Source organism: Austrofundulus limnaeus, unplaced genomic scaffold (genome assembly GCF_001266775.1).
Source record: "Austrofundulus limnaeus strain Quisiro unplaced genomic scaffold, Austrofundulus_limnaeus-1.0 Scaffold3, whole genome shotgun sequence".
Lineage (NCBI taxonomy): Eukaryota > Metazoa > Chordata > Actinopteri > Cyprinodontiformes > Rivulidae > Austrofundulus > Austrofundulus limnaeus.
The window spans coordinates 5,863,340-5,881,785 of NW_013952405.1; the positions used below are offsets into that span (position 1 = coordinate 5,863,340).

The 18,446-nt window shown below is 39.5% G+C and overlaps 3 protein-coding genes across 5 annotated transcripts in view; all 3 read right to left on the reverse strand.

Moving 5' to 3' along the window:
- On the reverse strand, positions 1 to 3,013 carry ssr4 (signal sequence receptor, delta). The gene is made up of 6 exons (XM_014019391.1): positions 2,797 to 3,013; positions 2,519 to 2,637; positions 2,363 to 2,437; positions 1,083 to 1,172; positions 921 to 986; positions 1 to 530 (listed from the first exon to the last, which is right to left on the reverse strand). Exons 1-6 carry the CDS (start codon positions 2,846 to 2,848, stop codon positions 426 to 428), a joined length of 507 nt encoding a protein of 168 aa, XP_013874845.1. The 5' UTR covers positions 2,849 to 3,013; the 3' UTR covers positions 1 to 425.
- Positions 3,014 to 3,866: 853 nt separating this feature from the next.
- LOC106525177 (rho GTPase-activating protein 4) lies at positions 3,867 to 14,745 on the reverse strand. Of its 2 annotated transcripts, none has more exons than XM_014019329.1 (22): positions 14,498 to 14,745; positions 13,128 to 13,217; positions 12,786 to 12,957; positions 12,528 to 12,690; positions 12,351 to 12,413; positions 12,117 to 12,239; positions 11,898 to 12,026; positions 11,105 to 11,326; positions 10,920 to 11,021; positions 9,093 to 9,269; positions 8,906 to 8,990; positions 8,678 to 8,705; positions 8,473 to 8,566; positions 8,330 to 8,390; positions 7,330 to 7,407; positions 7,099 to 7,227; positions 6,903 to 7,008; positions 5,734 to 5,961; positions 5,583 to 5,638; positions 5,299 to 5,497; positions 4,681 to 4,729; positions 3,867 to 4,548 (listed from the first exon to the last, which is right to left on the reverse strand). In XM_014019329.1, exons 2-22 carry the CDS (start codon positions 13,192 to 13,194, stop codon positions 4,384 to 4,386), a joined length of 2,496 nt encoding a protein of 831 aa, XP_013874783.1. In that variant the 5' UTR covers positions 13,195 to 13,217; positions 14,498 to 14,745; the 3' UTR covers positions 3,867 to 4,383. The 2 variants fall into 2 exon arrangements, with proteins under 2 accessions (XP_013874783.1, XP_013874773.1); XM_014019319.1 differs by lacking the exon at positions 14,498 to 14,745 and adding an exon at positions 13,406 to 13,513.
- Positions 14,746 to 17,304: 2,559 nt separating this feature from the next.
- The window catches only part of naa10 (N-alpha-acetyltransferase 10, NatA catalytic subuni), a 2,920-nt gene continuing 1,778 nt past the window's right edge, over positions 17,305 to 18,446 (reverse strand). Inside the window, exons 7-8 of one of the 2 annotated variants that reach the window (XM_014019373.1) lie at positions 17,930 to 18,014; positions 17,305 to 17,808 (exon numbers count right to left, since the gene is read on the reverse strand). In XM_014019373.1, the coding sequence (XP_013874827.1) occupies positions 17,626 to 17,808; positions 17,930 to 18,014 (268 nt within the window). In that variant the 3' untranslated portion in view covers positions 17,305 to 17,625. Of the gene's footprint in view, positions 17,809 to 17,908; positions 18,015 to 18,446 lie in introns of both variants that reach the window. The other variant, XM_014019380.1, reaches the window with a different exon arrangement.

The window sequence follows — 18,446 nt, forward strand, 5'->3', positions numbered from 1 at the left end:
TTACATTGGAATCAGAACAAGCCATTTATTCATTTTCCTGGAAGAGACATGTCTACGTAGGCCTGTTCAGGCCAGCCAGCGCCGACACATTATTGTATTCAAAACATCTGCAAAAGTCCCATTTGGGCCAGCATACCCACAAAAATAAAATAAAATAAGAAAATAAGAAGAACCACAAAGTCATTTGTGCACTGACAGGACAACTTGTGACCAAATTAATTGGAAAATTTATAAAAATGTTTGCACAATCTGAATTAAAAAAAGAGAAAAAAACAGGCCACTTTCTTTGCTTTTTGCCCTTCAAAGCAGGTAAAGCAGCAAAATTCTGCTGGTTCTGCTGCAACACTGGATGACGGATCGTTAGTCCAACCCACCAGAGTTCAGTCTTTAATGATCCATAGGTGGAAACATTATTGTGGATCAGGTTATGCCTGGATGGTGTTCTTGGCACTGAAGGCCATGTAGTAGACTAAAATACCAATCAGAGCTGCCACCACTTCGGTTGACACCCACGGGCCGCTCCATGCACCCTGAAATGAGGAGAAGGATYGATTAAAGAAATTATACATAAAAACAGATAATTCTTTCAAAAGGAAAATAATATTTCATTGTGATTAGATTTTTACGGTGCTGAGAATTAAAACATGGGTGACTGTGGAAAACTGATTGTAAACCCAAAAATTGACAATCAGATTGTGTTTATTGGAATTACATTATTTCAACAAGAACATTATATATTTGAGGGAAAATAAAAAAGATGTAGACACCCCCCCTCCACACACACACACACACACACACCTCACTCCATTGTAGATTATTTCAAACAGAACATTTTAAAAAGACAAGCTGCTGTGTGATGCTGATGCAAAATCCACTCAGTTGGAGCTGTGGATAATGTTAGAATCAGTTTTTAGACTCACCCTGTGGTCAACGTTGACAGAGAAGAGAGGCTGAATAGCGTTTACGTCTTCATTGTTCCTCTGAGCCTGGAAGAAAATCCGATGGCAGCATGTTTTTTTGAAAYATCTTTACTTCAAAAGATGACATTCTATAAAGCTGGTCATTTGTCTTATAAAACCAACCTTGCGCAGGGCACTGTAGGACTCCTCGTCAAAGAATTTCACCTGATAGGTTCCTGAGGCAGCTTGTTTGTGAGGAAGACTCCAGGACACCTGAAAGGAAGACTTATATTATGAACTGATTCAAGCCTCRTCTTAGCATCGTGTTCATCAACAACAACAACAAAAGGGTTACTTGCTTAGAATGTGCAGTAATGCTAAAGTCAAAGAGAAAATATGAGCAGGCTCAGCTCAGCATTTCAGACAGAAAAAAATGATTTTAACTCCATTAATAAACATTTATTAAAAGATGATAAGTATCAGATAAGATTTTTGACTCTTTCTAAAAGGCCTTGTCACACCACAGACAACTTATGAAATCTTTTTTATATCTAAATTTTCATAAAAGTTATATATTTAATCAATTTGTTAGCCTTACAGTATGTACATGCCTAAAAATGGCTTCCTGTAGATTTTTTTAATTCCATCTTCAACGCAGATGTCTAACATTTTCATAAGTTGGCATTAGTTGTCTAAAGCATTAGTGCGACAGACACTGAGATCAAATAATGCATATCTAGTAAATTTTAAATTTTGGTGGTGTTTTTATGATGACGCTTCCCTATCTTTATTTATTTTTAGTTTTTTGCATCTCTTGTCATCCAGAAAACCTACTGACATGTCTCATCTCTGACAGATCTGTTGGTTACTTCTCTGTGATCTCCTGCAGATAGTTCATTCTACTCACACAAAGGACACCAAGAGCCATATTTAGGTCAAATGAAGGGCTACTGATGCAAATTCAACTCTAATCTGTGATATTGGAGCCCATCTGTGGAGCAAGAGACACTAGGAGGCAGAAGCTATTATTATGTGTGTCCATAGCATTACAAAATTTGTTCTCTGCATTTAACCCATCACACATGTGAGATACACCCAAGTGGAGCAGCAGGTAAATACCCGAGGAACAGTTAAGAAATAAGTGATCTTGCTGAACGAGGACGCAGATATGGGCATGGCAGGGAACTGAACCTGTGACTTTCAAGTCAGCCGCCCAACCACTGCTCCACAGCCACCCAGAATAACWCAGAGGATCACCACAACAAAGTGCATTTAGGTAGGCTTTACTAAAGTGAAGTACAGGATACGGACTGCTTCAATATTTTAAAAACAACTTATTACTTGTTGCAGTTGGACACTAGTCTATATGATGGGTGCCTGCAGAGATTTCCCACATGAAAATACACTAAAACAACTACAGCAAATATTGTGTTTTTTAAATAGTCCTCTCAATGAACCCATACCTGGTATTTACCAACATCCTGACCTCTGGTTACAGGGAACTGTCTTCCATTGACATCAGCATACAGAGTCACACTCTGGGGAGGACAGAGACGATCATCACTGTAACATCAACAAGGGCTCATGCTTTGGTTTCTGACGTGCAGCTGGACAGGTACCTGGGCTCCGTTGGCACAAGTCAGGCTGAGCTCCACAATGAAGACGGACTCTGAAGAGATGACGGCGTCGGCGGTGGTGTAGGCCGACGGAGTGATGACCGGATCAGTGCAGGTCTCTCCTGGAAAAATGCAGACTTTAGACTAGCAGTAATCTGAGASATGGTCGCGTCGTCTAAACGTTTTACACAGTACACGTTTTACTTGAGCTAGCRTCTAACTTAGCATTGCAAGCTAACTGAACCAAGCAGACCTCCTTCGCGGGTTCTCGCAACACCTACCCGAACAAGCGACCAGCAGCAGGGTCAGGAAGGCGGCTACCCGGATTATCATGGYTTTAATTATGATTCGCTTAGTTTCTGAGGTTAGCTTGTTGAACCGCTGAGAGACTTTCACACGGTCTGTGAATGAAAGGACACCTCAGCTCAGCAGAGTTCACCACAGCGCATGCGCTGCGGTGACGTGGACTGACGCGCCGCACAGGATTCTGGGAAACTACAGTGTAGACACGTCATCCAAACAGAGCAGCTTAATTTCACCCATGTTGATGTTTTTAAATTGATTTGTAACTTCTTTCTTTCTTATCACAGTTAATTCACAAAAAAAAAAGAGCCAATTGAAATTTTCTTCAAAACTAGTCGGGGCAGATAAGGGAGTTTTGAGGTTCACTCATTGTAGTTTAATTTTTTTTTTTTTTTTTTTTTTTTTTTTTTTTGCACACAAAGTACTGAAATAAACACAATGGTTTGGAAGTATGGCAAGCTATTTGTGTATTTATTCAGTGTCCTTCATATGTGGTGGTAATTGCACATTTGACTTTGATGGGTTGGAGCAACCAATGGGAGCTGAATTTGCGTTTTGCATGTAATAATTGCACTTTTTAACCATGTATTATATTTYATTTTACTGTTATCACACAATTTGATTATGTATTTATTGTTAATGGTTATGTCTACAATTGAAAATTAGGAATCCTGCTAACTCAGGCATATTTACATCTTAATGTGCTTGTCTTTCACATAAATTAATTCAAATCTAAACTTGACACACGCTACACACTGTAAAACCTTCTTTTGCCACCTAGTGGCACTTTTGTCCAACTAGTTGGAGCAGATGTCATGTTAGGCATCCGTTTTGCTGCACTAGTAGCCCAAAAGTCCCAATTAGTTGGCTTTATCACACATTAGTGGACCACTGAATCAAACTGGTCGATGGCTGTGTTGTACAAGTTACTCAGTATCTACATAAATCACACTTCCTAATTTTTCCACAACATTTGAGTTGAACGTAACTTCAATAAAAGCCTGAGTGACTGAATAAAATATTTTGAAGATTTCCCTTGACTTCAAAATAAAATCTGAGAAAATGTGAATTATTTATTATGTATTTACAAACAAATTAAAGTGTGAAACATGTAAGAATAATTTACATCACTCTTACAGCATTCTTTAGAAGTTGTTAAAATCTTATCTTGAACAAAACTTTGTTCTTGAAGGYGTATAAAGCATTAAAAATCACTGAMAACACAAAGATCAATCAGATCTTTAAATCAGAGCAGCGGAACACAGACGCAGTCACACAGCAGCACTCATTTCACAGTCAAGCATTTCAAGTATTTCACAGATTTTATTTCTTCCTGCAGGTCTGCAGTCACTCCAGGGATTTACTGTAAAAACTCGTGTCTCAAAGGGATTTTGATAAAGGAGCCACTCAAATGAAATAATCCCAAACCAGACATGAGAGAAGGGACTATGGATCAGCTGACTTCAGCTTTCCAGTCTCTGAGTGTTGAAAGCTGCTGTCAGAGCTGTTCAGACAGCCCTCAGATTTCATCGGCATCTTTTCCTCTCGCTCTGATGGGAGTCCTTTCAGTCCAGTGGGTCGGCTGACCTGAAAAGCCTGGCCCCTTTCCGGCCCTCTCGCTTCCCCTTCTTCGCTTGAGTCTGGGCAGAAGGTGTCGAGGAGGGGGGATCCTGCTGAGGTTGTCTTAAAAGAAGTTCTTTGAAAACTGACTGCATCTGGCGACAGACCTCCTTCAGTACGAGAGGGACAGATGTGATGAAAAACGAGTAAAAATTCAGAATTAACCATTATCAGTTATATAACAATGCGTTCCTACACTCTGAACCTTTATCTAAAAAGACAAACTCACACTGAAGACATACCTTGTCCACTTGGACACAAACATCTTCTGAAGATGGATGTTGCTGACATCTGCAGGGAAAAAAAATCCACAATTATTTTTCTTTACATCTGCATCTGTTTTTTTTAATGAGTATACTGATGTAAACTAATTTCACAGTTAGTTCTCCTTTACATCAATTAGGCCCTGGCTAAAACTTATTTCTGTGTCCTCCTTTTGCAAATTTGTGCATTTACGGTTCATTACGCAAATAAGGATTGTTATGCTGTAAAAATAAATGTTTTCTCCCTGTTGGTTGATGGACTACATGCCTTGTTAATTGTTTGAGGCCACAGATGGAGAAGTAGAGGCATTGAAGCCCTTGACAAACTTTGAAGGACTCTTATTTTATAATAAAGCAGAAATGCATGCACGTGTGTAAAAGAGAAACATGAAAGTTTGAAAAACTCCACAAGAAAGAAATGCTTTGAGAAAAAAAATATGAATATTTATATGGCAAAATACAAAAAAAATAAAAATAAAAATAAACCCCCCACCAGGTCTTTCATTAAATAAAAGCCAATTCATTTAAAACTCATTGTAAAGTAAAAATAAAGATACTTGTGTTTTGAATGCATCTTTTCACTAGTGAGTGACTCACTCTTTGCGTGTGTAGTTAGGAGACAGTGGTCTCTTCTGCATGATMGGAGGTCCTACTGGTATCTGAAGAGACCTCCTTCCAGCTGTGGAACAGTCGCCCCCTGCTGGTGTCTTACTGTAATCTAAGGAGCCACTGCTGTGAGCTCGGGGACGCTCCACCTTCATCTGACCGTTCTCAGCCGAGGAGCCCGTCTCCAAATCTGCAGCAGCACAAGTTTCCTCTGTATTCAGATAACGTTTGACATTTGAAGAACCAAACATAACAAAAMGGGCAGATCATCTCACCATCTTTGCAGTAGGCGTACTCTGCTTCTGCTTCCCCTTCCTCAATAAGAGYCTCACTGAATAAAAGAGAACACGCACGCACAATCGAGCCACAATTCATTAYGTAACGTAACTGCTGTCTGAGGGGTCGAAACACGTTTTCAAAACATACCAGTCGTCCTGTTCCATGCTCATGCACTTCTCGTACACTGGCCCCGGCACTTCACTCAGACTGGGGAAGATGCTCTCGTGCTGCAGAATGATGCTCTTCACCAGAGCGTTGATGAGAGGCTGCAGGGCCACCACGTCGTCGTCCTGCTCCCCCCTCACCAGGCTGGGGCCGAAGCACACGGCCAAGTTGTACGGCTGCATCATGTTCTCATCGCTGTACTGAGTCACGCTGACAGGAAAAACAGTTTCAAAACAGWTGACAGGCAGGCCGTGAAATCAAAAGTAACTTTTTCCACTTTGTCATGATTTAATGGAAATAATCCCTATTTGACCTTTGACCCCTGTGGGCAAGTCTCACAGCTGAAAAAYGGTTTTGTAAACAGCTAAACATCTGGGATTTGTGGCCAGCCCCGTTTGCCTCTGTATCTTTATAACAAAATTAATTCTTCCCACTTGCGCTGAAACTTTTTTTTTCTGGCTTCAACACAACAGCACGTCTGATCAACCATAACTTCAATCACTACATTGCAGCCCCCCAAAACTGCATTTTTAATCCACGCTCCAAACATTGTCCGTGTAACCAGGTTTTACAATCTAATTTCCAACCAAAAAAGTATTTTTGATCTTGTTTTGAGACTGACAGAAGCAAGAGCAGACCGTATTAGATTGTTAATCTTGTTAGCCTGGAAATTGTCCTTATTTCAAGATGTTTTGCCAAGGTCAACTGTCTTACTGCACTGGCAGCTTACTTCACTCAAGGTTCACACTATAATCTAGTATTTTAAACATATTTTTAGATGGCTAATTTTTGCAGTCCAGAAAGTGTTTTTACTTTTTTTTTTCACAAGTCTCTCTTTTCATGCAGACGTTGTTCAACAGAACAGCGGATCACTACACTCGTGACTTTGTGAAACACACATTTTTGCCTTCTTCAGGGTAAAGAGTGCTGCTAAATTTGGATTAGCTAGCAATTCAGAGTGAAAATTCTCATGTCATTCAGGTCTCGATAGACATCGTTTCTGTTAACTGCTGAAATAACTTCCCGTCATCACTTTGCTGTTGCCCAACTATCTTACTTTCTGAAAAAAAAACAAAACTTTAAGAGTATGAAACGGTTTAATCTGCCTTACTACTAGTCATGACCCAAAAATGAGAAGCGACAGTACTCACTGATGAAGGAATGCAAAAAGGTATCTCATGACAACAATRACGGGCTCGGGGTAGGAAGAGACAACAGCCTTGAGCTGAGCTGCTCGCTCTGCTTCGTTCATTATTTCTGAGTAGGGGGAAGGAAAAGCGATTAAATATAAGCTGTTGCTGCACTAAACTTCTGAATTTTTACACATAAACTCCAACACGCACTTACGGGCAAACTCAAGGAGCTGACTGGTGCTGTCGCTGGGAAAGAGTGGATTCTCCAGACACCTGAAGTAAAGCTTCAGSACTCCAGCAACAGAATCCAGATCATATCTGCGCTCAGCAAGGGGGTCCTCACCTGCAGGGAAACCACACTGCCCCACATTATTAATGCTCTACAGTGAGCAAAGCTTTACCTGCAGACTTTTCCCAATTCAATCAATCACGCACACAGGCCTACCTCGCTCAAAAGCATCCCTCAGGTTGTTAACCTCCACCTGAGAACCTGGCACTCGAAAAATCCCTTCATGGTGGAGACCTGACGGGCAGACATGTCGATATCATTTCTCCAATCTTTTATGCTTCAGTTTAAGAAGTTATAAAGACAAGTGATACACCTTTCTACAGCTCTAAATAATCCTAAACCAGGGGTCTGATACCTTTACAATCAAAAAGGAGCCATTTGTGCTCCTTGGCTCGCTAATAAAATGTGTCCAGAGCCACAAAACAAGCTACAACTGTTATCAACTGCTGGTCCGTGGGCCTTTTCAAGGCCTTTTCAGAAACCTTTACGGCCAGTGGAGGTGACATTATAAAACTAAGGAAGATATTGTAACTTGTATTATTTATTATTATTTTTTACACATCAGGACAAATGAAGACCATAATCATGTAAACAAGAAAAATACTGAATGTAGTTTATATCGAATTTTATAAAAACTTCTACAACTGAACTATTCAGGTATACTTATTTTCTAATTCTTATTATTATGTAGTCTTCAAACTCTTTAATGGTAATTCTGATGGATTTGAGAGAAAGAAATTGTACCATTTAAGTAAAAAACAGGCTTGCTTTTTGACTTTTTGTGTTAGAAGTATTAATCACGTATTTGCATTTAAATTAATTTCTGTCGTGAGTATAAAAACAAAAAAAGATTCTGTTACGTTTGGTCACATTTTCAAAGAGCCACTGCAGAGGGACCAAAGAGCCACACGTGGCCCCAGAGCCGCAGGTTGCAGACCCCTGTCCTAAACTTACATTTCTAGCAGAAACCCAATAAAAGCCGAAATATGTTGAAATTTTCACCCATTTTTCTTACTGCTATCAATTTAGATCTGCGTCCTTCTAAAAGAAATCTCTTCAATATGAAACAGAGTAACTCAAATATTAACAATAATTTAGGTTTTTTTTTTTAAATCAGAGCTATTGCTTTCCTTTTTGTTTAATCTTGAACACTAACCGTTAAGGTTGATAAAGCGAATGCAACTTTCCACCACGATTGGAATCTGTTGGCCTGACGCCTAAAAAAATAAAATAAAATAAAATAATTCAGTGATGAAGTGAAAGAATAATTAAAGTATTACTGGAAGCTAAAATATGTACCTTTATGAAGGATAACATGTCTCCAGTAAAAAGCTTGTGGTTGTGCAGCAAATTGATGCTTGAAGCGTTCTTTCTGATTCGCACAGACCGTTGTCTAAAGAAAGAGAAAATTTAGAATTGGGTAATTTCAACATTTTAGGTATAGCACTTATGTCATCGTTTCTAAAATAATAATAAGAATGGTTAAAAACTGCTGTGATCATACCGGGGCTGACGGTCATTTGAAGCTTCAGCTAGAAGAAAATAAAAAGGGTAATTAAAACACGACTGTAAACAATCCAGTCAGAATATGATAGTGTGTTGTTCTTACAAAAAGGGAACAACATTATCCTGTAAAATGATAGCCCTCAGTGTTGTTGAGTGTATTTATGTCACTTTGTGTCAGCACTCTGTTTTGTCGTACTGTAAATGAGACTAAATGCAGAAGCTGTACCTTTTTCCACTGCCTCTTTAAGCAGGTCATGTTTGGCTTGGAGCTTCGACACCAGCGAGCTGCCAACAAGATAATCTTTGACTTTCTGCAACACAGAATCGTTTTCACACTGAAACCATCAGCAYGCAGCATTAGATAGAAGTGAACTGTTGCAGTTTATTGTGTTAAAAAAAGAAAAGAGGCTTACAGTAAAGTAGACGTTTTCTATTTCCTGCAGGTTGGCCCTGCGCCGGGCCACACTGGGCCTGATTGTCAGGTTTTCAGTGCTGCCCCCCTGAGACAGACCACCACCGKTGGACTGCAGATCATCGTCACCAATACCGTCCAGCAGTGAGGACTGGGATGTGGACATGCCTTTACACGCCTGATTGACAGTAAAGAGGAAATCAGATGAAGTGAAATAATGTGCTGTTAAACTTAAAAACACAACGAGCCAAAAGAATTAAATGAAAATTAAAAATAGTTTTGTGCAAAAACATCTGCAGAATGTAAAAAAAAAAACCAGTCGTTGCTCAACATCTGAGTTTTGCTACATTTCTGTTTTACCTTAAAAATAACACGTTTCAGTTCCACGTTTCCTCTTTTCACCGAGTTAAAGCTTTTCTTCATTCAAAGGTTCAGCAAAAATGCAAAACCTCARAGTCCAAATAAAGCGTTTCATTTTCTCCAGCTGAGAACACTTCCCTCAAACYGGCTGAGTTTCCTGTCAAAACGGCTCAAATTTAAATTTCTTCAGACGCATTTACATGCAGCCTTCTTCCTCTGTAAGAATGTTTACAGGCCACATGATAATGTTTGGGATGAATCTGTCAGGAAATCTGAKGCATTTCACTGATTTGTGCCCTAAACTATTCTTTGGAGAACTGCCTTTATTACAGAAAGATGCACGTTTCCAACACCAGTGTGAGTGACTGAGAACAACAAATCCTGTAACTGGATTTAAAATACAGGAAATTCAGTGACATAACTATTTTGAATCTTTAAAAAAAGATATTGAATTTAAAACTCTAAAAGATGTGAATGCTGTCAATTTTATTTTTATTTTTCCTTTTGAGTTAAACTATTTCCAACATTTGAAATTAAGTGGTATTTTTCAGAGTCTATTATTTAACTGGTTCTTTTTTTTTTCCAATATGTAAAAAAAATTAGTCCGTCCGTCCCCACCTTTTAGTTTTTTTGCAGTGTTGAAATTCAGTTTCAGTGCTGAAGACAAAGATGTGCAGTCAGTTATAGATTGGGTCAAACAGCATCCATCCAATCAAATCAGTTATCAAAAACACTAAAAAAAAAACCAAGACAGGTTACTGATACCTGGAGAAGGTGAGCACCAAAGAGAAAATAAAAAAGCCAAATACATAATATTTTTTCATGTCTTCAATCTTTTGGTGTTTTAATCTCAATGTCTTCAGAAACTCTAAATCTGGTGAGATTGGCTTCCATAAAAAACTGATGTATAAATTTCCAGCAGTAAGTGAAGGAGGGGAACACCCTGGACATCAGTTCATCACAGAGACTCTCAGACCCTTGAGCCCTTTTTATTTTTATTTTTATTTTTGGTAAAACTGTGATTACAGAGCAGGCAGAAAAGTGAAACTTGACATTTCCCCTGCAGCCAGAAGAACCTCCACTTACAAACACAGTGTACAGACTATTGTCTTCTGCCTCTGCACGAATGCTAAACTGCTGGCATTTTGGATCACAACAGAGAAATTTTCAGCACCTAAAACTCCCACTGGTTAGTTTTGCACACTTCAAACCACAATCTGTTGACCGGACAGGCCACAGCGAGTGGAACATACAAAAATCAGGAGYCGATACTGGTAAAAACAATAAATTACTAAAACCAAAAGTAGGTGGTCCCCAACTAGCAAAAACTTCCAAAGTGGTAAACAAACATTACAGACTCCCCCCTCAATTCTTTTAGCTTCTATTTTTGTTAAGAAAATAAGTGAACACTGCTGGATCTGTACCAGAAACATACTAATGAAGGTGTTAATCGGCGCGAGCTCTTTACCTCCTCAGTTTCCTGCGTGACGGCCTTCAGTCGGGTTTGTATCTGTTTGAATCGAGTCTCCATCTCGCACTTCATTTCACAGTCTGCACAGACCTCAGAAATCTGCGAGACACAAGGAAGCGTTGAGCTGCGCCGCTCTATATATATATATTCATTAACACGCGCAGATTAGAAAAACCACGCACCTGGTCCCCTTCGTGGGGCTGATAGGGGAACCGAAGGGGCATGGAGAAGGTGTTGTAGTTCTCCTGCAGCAGGGTGTCTCTGTCTTGGCCCTGGTCCAGACCTGAAACGGCCTCCTGGAGTTGCCCTAGACCCGAGCTTAGGTTCTGCTGGGCCCGCAGCCTTCGAGACAGATAGGCCTGGATGACCCTGCCCAAAGAGAAGTGGTAGCCCACGTCTGCACACTGAGGGAGAAAAACGGCATTTCTGACGACACCTGGAGATGTATAATCTTAAACGTTAAAGTGCCTGTAACACGCATATCCTTTAAATACAGAAAAAGTCAAAGAAAGCATCTTTATATTTAAAAAAAACTTGGCATAATTCACATGATTTTACCCATTTTGTTACATAACTGGCATATTTCTTATTGAACTTGGCTCAGCCAGAGTGAAACAGGAAGTGACATCAAAGTGGAACTAAGAAAACTGTCTGATCTCTATTTATTGAAACAATATTATTTGAAGTACGATGCTTCATCTCGCTGATAGTGACTCAAAATAATTTAAAAAACAACAACATCCAGTTCTTACAGTGTGTTAGCCATTGTAGCAATGCTCTTTATATGCTGTCATTCCCCTTTGACACAACTTCCTGTCACATTAAAATATCTCAACAACTGTTTAACTCAGTGTTGTGATGTTTTATTTTTTGCAGTATGCTCTCATAGTGTTATCTTCCCTAAAAAGCATCCTTATTTATTACAAAAACTTGATGTCACAGGCACTTTAAGGGTTCAAAGCTGCTGGGTCTCACATCTATGAGAGTAGTGATGTCCTGGAGGAAGTACTTGTTCATGGAAGAATTGGCTGCAGAAAGGTTCAGCWGGTAGTCGTTTCTGGCCTTGCTGCACTTCAGCTGGATCTCCTGACATTTCACTTGTCTCTTTCAAAACAAAAACAGCAGGATGAAGCCAAACCGCCACCAAAAAAAGTCAACATGTACACGTGCTTCAGAACAGAACGCTTCATTTACTTTTTCTATCAGCCTCTCCAGTTTTTTAGAAGCGTTCTGCTTTTGCTTTTCCTCCTGCTTCTCCCTCAGTTTCCCCTCTGCACACATGAACTCAGAGTGGTACTGGTAGTACGTCCGCCATGCCTGCACACACAGAAGCAGCTCTGCTTTGGTTCTTTTTTTTTTCCTGGCATGTTTTAATGTTTTAAGAAAATGGAAGTTGTTTTGGACTCGCTGTGGTTTATTATCTCTTACGGTCTGCAGCTCGGTGGTGACCTTGAGTAGCCCATCTTGTAGCTGAGCACAGATGTCTTTACTCTGGAAACAGATTGCGGAGACAAAACATTGCAGATGGCGCAACACAGAGGGAACACCGTGAGCTTGAATTACTCCAATGGCAACCTTGTTACACTGAAGCATTTGTTGTTGTACCTTTTTAGCGAGGCGTTGAGTGTAGTCCAGACAGTGTATGATGGGCTGGATCAGAAGGTTGCTGCAGCTTTCGCTGAGTCCATTGTGGTCTTTACTTTCCTGCCGGGTTTGGGACAGCAGAGCCACCCAAACCTTAGACACTGTGTGAGTACTGGGATCCTTCCTGAACACAGAAACACACATGGAGGAGAAAAAAAAAAACAGGATTACCAGACAGCTGGCTCAAATGAATCAATCTTATATGCCCACTCTTCTTACCTTTTAATCCTCAAAGTGAACCTTTCAGCAAGTTTCTCCAGGGAGCGGGCATACTCGCTCTCAATCTCCCCCCGTCGCCGCAGATAGTCGCTCATGTCTTGCAGCTGCTGAGTCTTCTGCTCAAGTTGCAAATCTAACACCTTGAGTTGATCTACAAGTTGGCAACGAACCTCTGAGAGATGAAGAGGAAGGGCGGGCAGAACAGAACTGCTGTCAGCACCTGATTTAATCTGAAAGTCTTTGTGCAGAGTGAGAAACTAATTTCACAGCTTGTTGTTCTGCAAAAGCACACACACACACACACACGCAAGTGAGATCAACAGACTTGATGCAGGTAAGTACCTTTTATTTGTGTTTCGTAGTCCAGCGTGCCGACCCTCTCCTTCCTCAGCTTCACATGGGAGCTCATCGTTGCGCCAGCAGGACTGAATTCTGGGACACAGATCAAAACATGTGAACGTTGACGATGGGTTTCACCTGCCAATGGAAACAAGCTGGAGGGGCAGAGCCTAGTCAAAGCCTGTGACCCATCGCTGCACACTTCTTCACAAACTCCAACCAACCACACCAACTTCCTGCTGCCACAAACAGCAAAAGAGCAAAGCGCTTGTTCATCTTACTGTAACACATCTCCTCAGACTGGCCGACCCCTTCGGCTGTGCTTCACTCCTGCAGAAAAGCAGCTGGCATGCTCGGCTCGGCTCGGCCTGCTGCAACAGCCAGGCTGCAGAGCTGCAACAACGAGCCTAAAATAGCTCTCGCAACATCTTAGCTGGCCTAAAAATAGGTTTGAACCAAGAGGCACAAAACTCTCTGAAGGGATGTTTGCTTTAAAAGACAACAGGTGGTTTTTAAACAAGTGAAGCTCGAGTTTACTGACAGTCGCACTGGAAGGTTTGATCATCTGGTTTTTTTTGCTCAAACTTAATATTAAAAAAGATAAATCCCAATCCAGGATTTGTACAACAAGGTTTTAATTGACTTCTCAAAAGATTACACAGATCAGGCCTCTGAGAAAGAAACATTATAGAGACTTGAGGTTTTACTCGTTTGACATCATGTGAAAAACAGTTATTTTTAAGCATGTGGTGGTGGTTTCACAAAGAAATGACGCTCACTCAGGTAAAGAATGCTTTTTTTTTTTTTCAAAAATACACAGAAGAATCAAAAAAAGGGGAACAGTAGCTTTTTTCTTTCTGGGTCATAAAATCACAATTGTTGCCCTTATTCACCCTGTACCTTTTCACTTCCCCTTTTTTGTATTTCTTCGTAAAACACAAACATCCCTCATCAGTGTTCTCTTTAGCCGAAATGTCCTCTTTTTGCTTTCTCAGTTGACACATTCASTGACCCACTGAACAAATGACCTGCACTTTTGAACAAATCCAAATAAATTCCCTCATTTTTCCAGCACGTCACCCTTTTCCATTTAGACCCACTCAGTCTTTCACTGTGTGATCACAAGCAAAAGTTATCGCCGTCACAGTCTGCTGCAATATTTCAATAACCTGAGTGCCACCGGTTCTTAACTTTTCAACATGTATCACTGCTGTCAGTTGTTTTCAAATCCTAATGATTTCTAGCTGAAATAATCAAGCAGAACAGGATGCACATTTGTGTTAACTCTTGATTCTGATTTGGCTGGGTGAAGATGAATAAAGGTTTAGGACAACGGGGAGTGGGGGAGATAAATAAAAAAACAATTGTATTACCTTATGAAGAAATGTGCAGACTAGTCTCTTCTCTTGACTCGGGCAGCTAAATAATGCCAGTTAACAGCACAGTAAACTCTGAACAGTTTCACCTCCCCCTCACATTGGACATGGATGGATGTGGGTGGAGTGGAACTCATCTCTGTGACTCTCTCTCTCTCTCACGCACACACACTTGCTGCTTTGCTACTCTCTCTTTCTCACCCCTGATCACACACACACATATTTGAGGCATCAGTGTGTGTGATTGTGCAAATGTGACAAGCCGGGGGGGGGGGGGGGGSTTTCAGAGACAAGCCCTTCCTCTTTTTTCATTTTCATGCTGCCTCTTGAGCTCCACAGCAGAATTTTTTTCACCCCAATCATGCAGCTGTTTCCACTGATTGCTTCATCCTCACTGGTTATTTCCCAGTGACTGAATGAAATCAACTGCTCCTCCCCCATCATATACATGTATATATATTCCTGTGATCATAATGCACAACAGTTCTGCTGCTTCTTCTTTTTTCCTCCATCGAGCCGAAGCGTCACAATAAGGTGTTAAACTGGGGCTATTTATATTTWAAAAAAAACTTGAGTTCACTGCACATCATTTGTTCTTATCAGCCATTCAGCTCTCTTTGCCATTTCCTTCCTCATTCACACAGTTTGGACGGTGTTGCACAAGCGCATTGAAATTCCTCCCAACTGACACTTTTTGGTCACTGTCACAGAGGACTCGTTTCGAGTGTTTCGTTTCATTTTATTTATTTATTTTTGGTTATTTGATTAAATCGTCCTTTTGGTTTTAAAAGCAAGAACTTTGCTTCACTTTAAAGCTCAGATGATATCTGAGTCTCTGAACTTAGCATCTACAAGTTTTCATTTTGTGAAATGTTATATTAATGTCAAATTATTTGTTGCTTTCTGTTTAACCGTAACAAAAAGTGTGATTTGATATGAACATTGGACGTCCATGGTTCTCAACACATGGCCATAATTTGCAGGGGGGTTTATGCCCCCCCAYAATTTGATGCATCCAACCCCCCCACTTAATAAAATTACATCATTTGCTCTAACACAATAGAAATTAACTGGTTAAACACACATTTGCAACTTCCTTGTTGTCTTTAGGTAAATGACCCGATTTCAAAATGTAYGATGACATATTTAAGCATCATTGCTCAAAATAACATTCAGCRTTTTAGTCTGCTTTTGTCACATTGTGGCTGTATTCACTGCATCGTGTTTTGTGATTTTTCCTAACCAAATTGTAGTGCACCAGGTGAATATTGGAAAATGGAGAGATTTGGATTTATAATACATCCTAAAAATGTTAAWTATTTGTTACTGTTGGAAAAAATGGGGCAGGAGGAAAGTGGGCCTTCTCTTAACTGTTGAACAGAAAATGTGCTGAGTGAATACRAAGGAAGTTATGTAAATTAAGTAGAAGTATTACGATGTATTTTAACACCAAAATATCCAGAACTGTTTTACAAAAGTAAATGATTCTATAAATAAATAGGCAGAGAGTACACCCCCCTCACCCCCACCCCAATAGACCTAAAGTTACACCACAGATTCGTTACGCCACAGGATTCCTGTAATGGTACTTTTGTTAACAGGCTAATTTCCCATCGTTAGTTGAGTTGCAAATTACAATCCCATTATTTTTTTCTCAATAGCTCCACTTGAATAACTCAATAGATTGAAGTASGGAGTCAGAAGCAAGGCACAGGTTGATGCATGTTAATAAAAAAACATTTAAACATAAAGATTGTGAAAATGATTAAGATTTTTTTTATTAAAGCATCTGTAGCTTGTTGTATTTTTATGTAGTATTTTAGGGCATGAACAGCCTCACCTAAAGAAAACTTATTTAGGCCTGTGTCCCTTAGCCAAAAGGCTTTGGAGAAAAAAGTGAATTTGGTTTTCAGGTTCAGAAAAGATGTTGAGTTTGTTTGCTAAGGACACTCAAACTATGAGATGTTTCAGTACAAGATGCCATAATGGTGGTATTTGAAGAGCTTAGTGTTTTTTCAGGTGATACTTGTTTTATGAACCACTGTTGTAATGGTGTTTTCTGATCCAACCTCTGGGAGGCACTGAAGTTCACATTAGTCTTATTTGTTTCAAAAAGTCAAAATGGTGATTTGTACTTATCAAGCACGGGTTTTACTGACAGACTTCCTTTAACAAGTCATGACAAAATTTCTTCCTGTGATTAATAAAGTCCTGAGTATGAATGTACTGTGTATTTGTTAGGTAGCTCTTTAGGTTACATTCCAGCCTGATGATTGAGTTTTCTTGTGCTGTGTTTTAGTTTGTATTCTTTTATTTTTACATTGCCTCAAACACAACAAAGCAACCAAGACCTCACCCATGCGCAGGTCGGACTGGGTTGCATTAAATAAATAAAAAAACACGGTACTTTGATTTCTTCTGGTTAAAGATTCCTAAAAAAAATAAAAAGGTTGTAGCTCAGTTTTTTTTTTAATCAAACGTTTTCACATTTGATTTCAGTGAGGTACTTGACACGCTGTCTGCACCCACATTTGCAGACTTTTCATTAAATTTGGTCCCAACATCCTCATCTGAAGACTCTGGTTTTCTGACCGGRAAATTCTTAATAATGTGATATTTTTAGGTCTGTCTTAGGACCTTTTGAAAATTATTGCTGGAAACTGCATTTTTGATGCTGGATGATGAAGAAAAACTAATTTGAGGCTTAATGTTTTTGTAGTGCTAATATTTTTATGTATTTTGTAATAAAACTTTTCTTCCTTGTTCGTATTTATTATAACAAAGGACCAAAAATATACCAAATGTAATGTTTGAATATTTTATTTGTAGTCATTTGGCTTGTAACCTAAAAAGTCCATTTTGTCTTTAACTGCAAAGAAATTACAGTCTTTTAATTCAGAAAGCACCAAAAGAAAAAAAAAAATAGACCAATTATTTTAGGTTAAATTTAGATAGGACATTGTCTTCAACCCAGGTTTCTTTGTTGATCACAGCAGAAATAAAATACAAGAATGAAGAAACCTGGAGATGTGGCTTTGATCCAAAATTAACTAGTCTTAAAAACCAGAAACTGCCACGAACCGAGTTAAGAAGTGATGCTTTTAAAAAGGCGTAGAACTGCAGCGTCATTGTGAATCGGATGAAGAATCTTTAACGTCTGTGCTTTCYGTTGCCTCGCTGACTTCGCTCAGCTCTTTGCTCTCTCCTCCACTGTCCCTCTCGCTTTCTCTCTCCTGATCTGCAGAGCCTGATGGACTCTGGCCAGACGGGGCCTCTTGACTCGACACACGGACCCCAGGTTTCCTCAGCTACAGGAAGGTATGCAAAGGGAGAGAAGACTGTTTTAAAACAAGAMTCTGCTTACCTGGGAGCCACCAAAAATCATGTAAAAAAAACCCAGAGTGAAACCTTTTAGAGTGTTAAAGTCACCTCATCAGCCATGTGTGCCAGATCTCTCTTCATGGCATAGGCATCCTCTCCGTCCGCGTAATACTTTGGCTCTACTTCACTAATCCTGCAATGAGACAACACAGTTAGAGAAGGTATTGTCAGTGTGACTAATATCTTTTATGGAAGTAAAAGACCTGCAAAGTTACAAAAAAATAAATCTAAAACAAGAGGATTTCTTTTCAATCTTCTACATAAAACACTTCTCTTCAAATTTATAAAGTGTCTTTTTTAATTACCGTTTTCTTTGTTCTCATGCAATGCCTGCATTTTAAATGACCCAAGAGTCAAATAAACAACTGACCAATCAAACTAGGAAGACTCCCAAAAACAGCTTCTTAAAGACAGAAACCACCAGAACCTGTTAAATTCAACATTTGCAAGCTTTATGCAATTCAAGCATTGCATCAATATTTGAAATTATTTATTTTTTTACACAATGAATGTTAAAAGAATTGAAAAACACAAGATTTAAAAAATTTAAGGCTGAGCTTACTAC

Excerpts from the sequence above, each read along its gene's own strand:
- ssr4 (XM_014019391.1), bottom strand. The coding sequence starts at position 2,848 with ATGATAATCCGGGTAGCCGCCTTCCTGACCCTGCTGCTGGTCGCTTGT. Across the intron at positions 2,638-2,796 it reads GCTGCTGGTCGCTTGTTCGG|GAGAGACCTGCACTGATCCG; the intron begins GTAGGTGTTGCG and ends GCATTTTTCCAG. Across the intron at positions 1,173-2,362 it reads AGGATGTTGGTAAATACCAG|GTGTCCTGGAGTCTTCCTCA; the intron begins GTATGGGTTCAT and ends TCTTCCTTTCAG.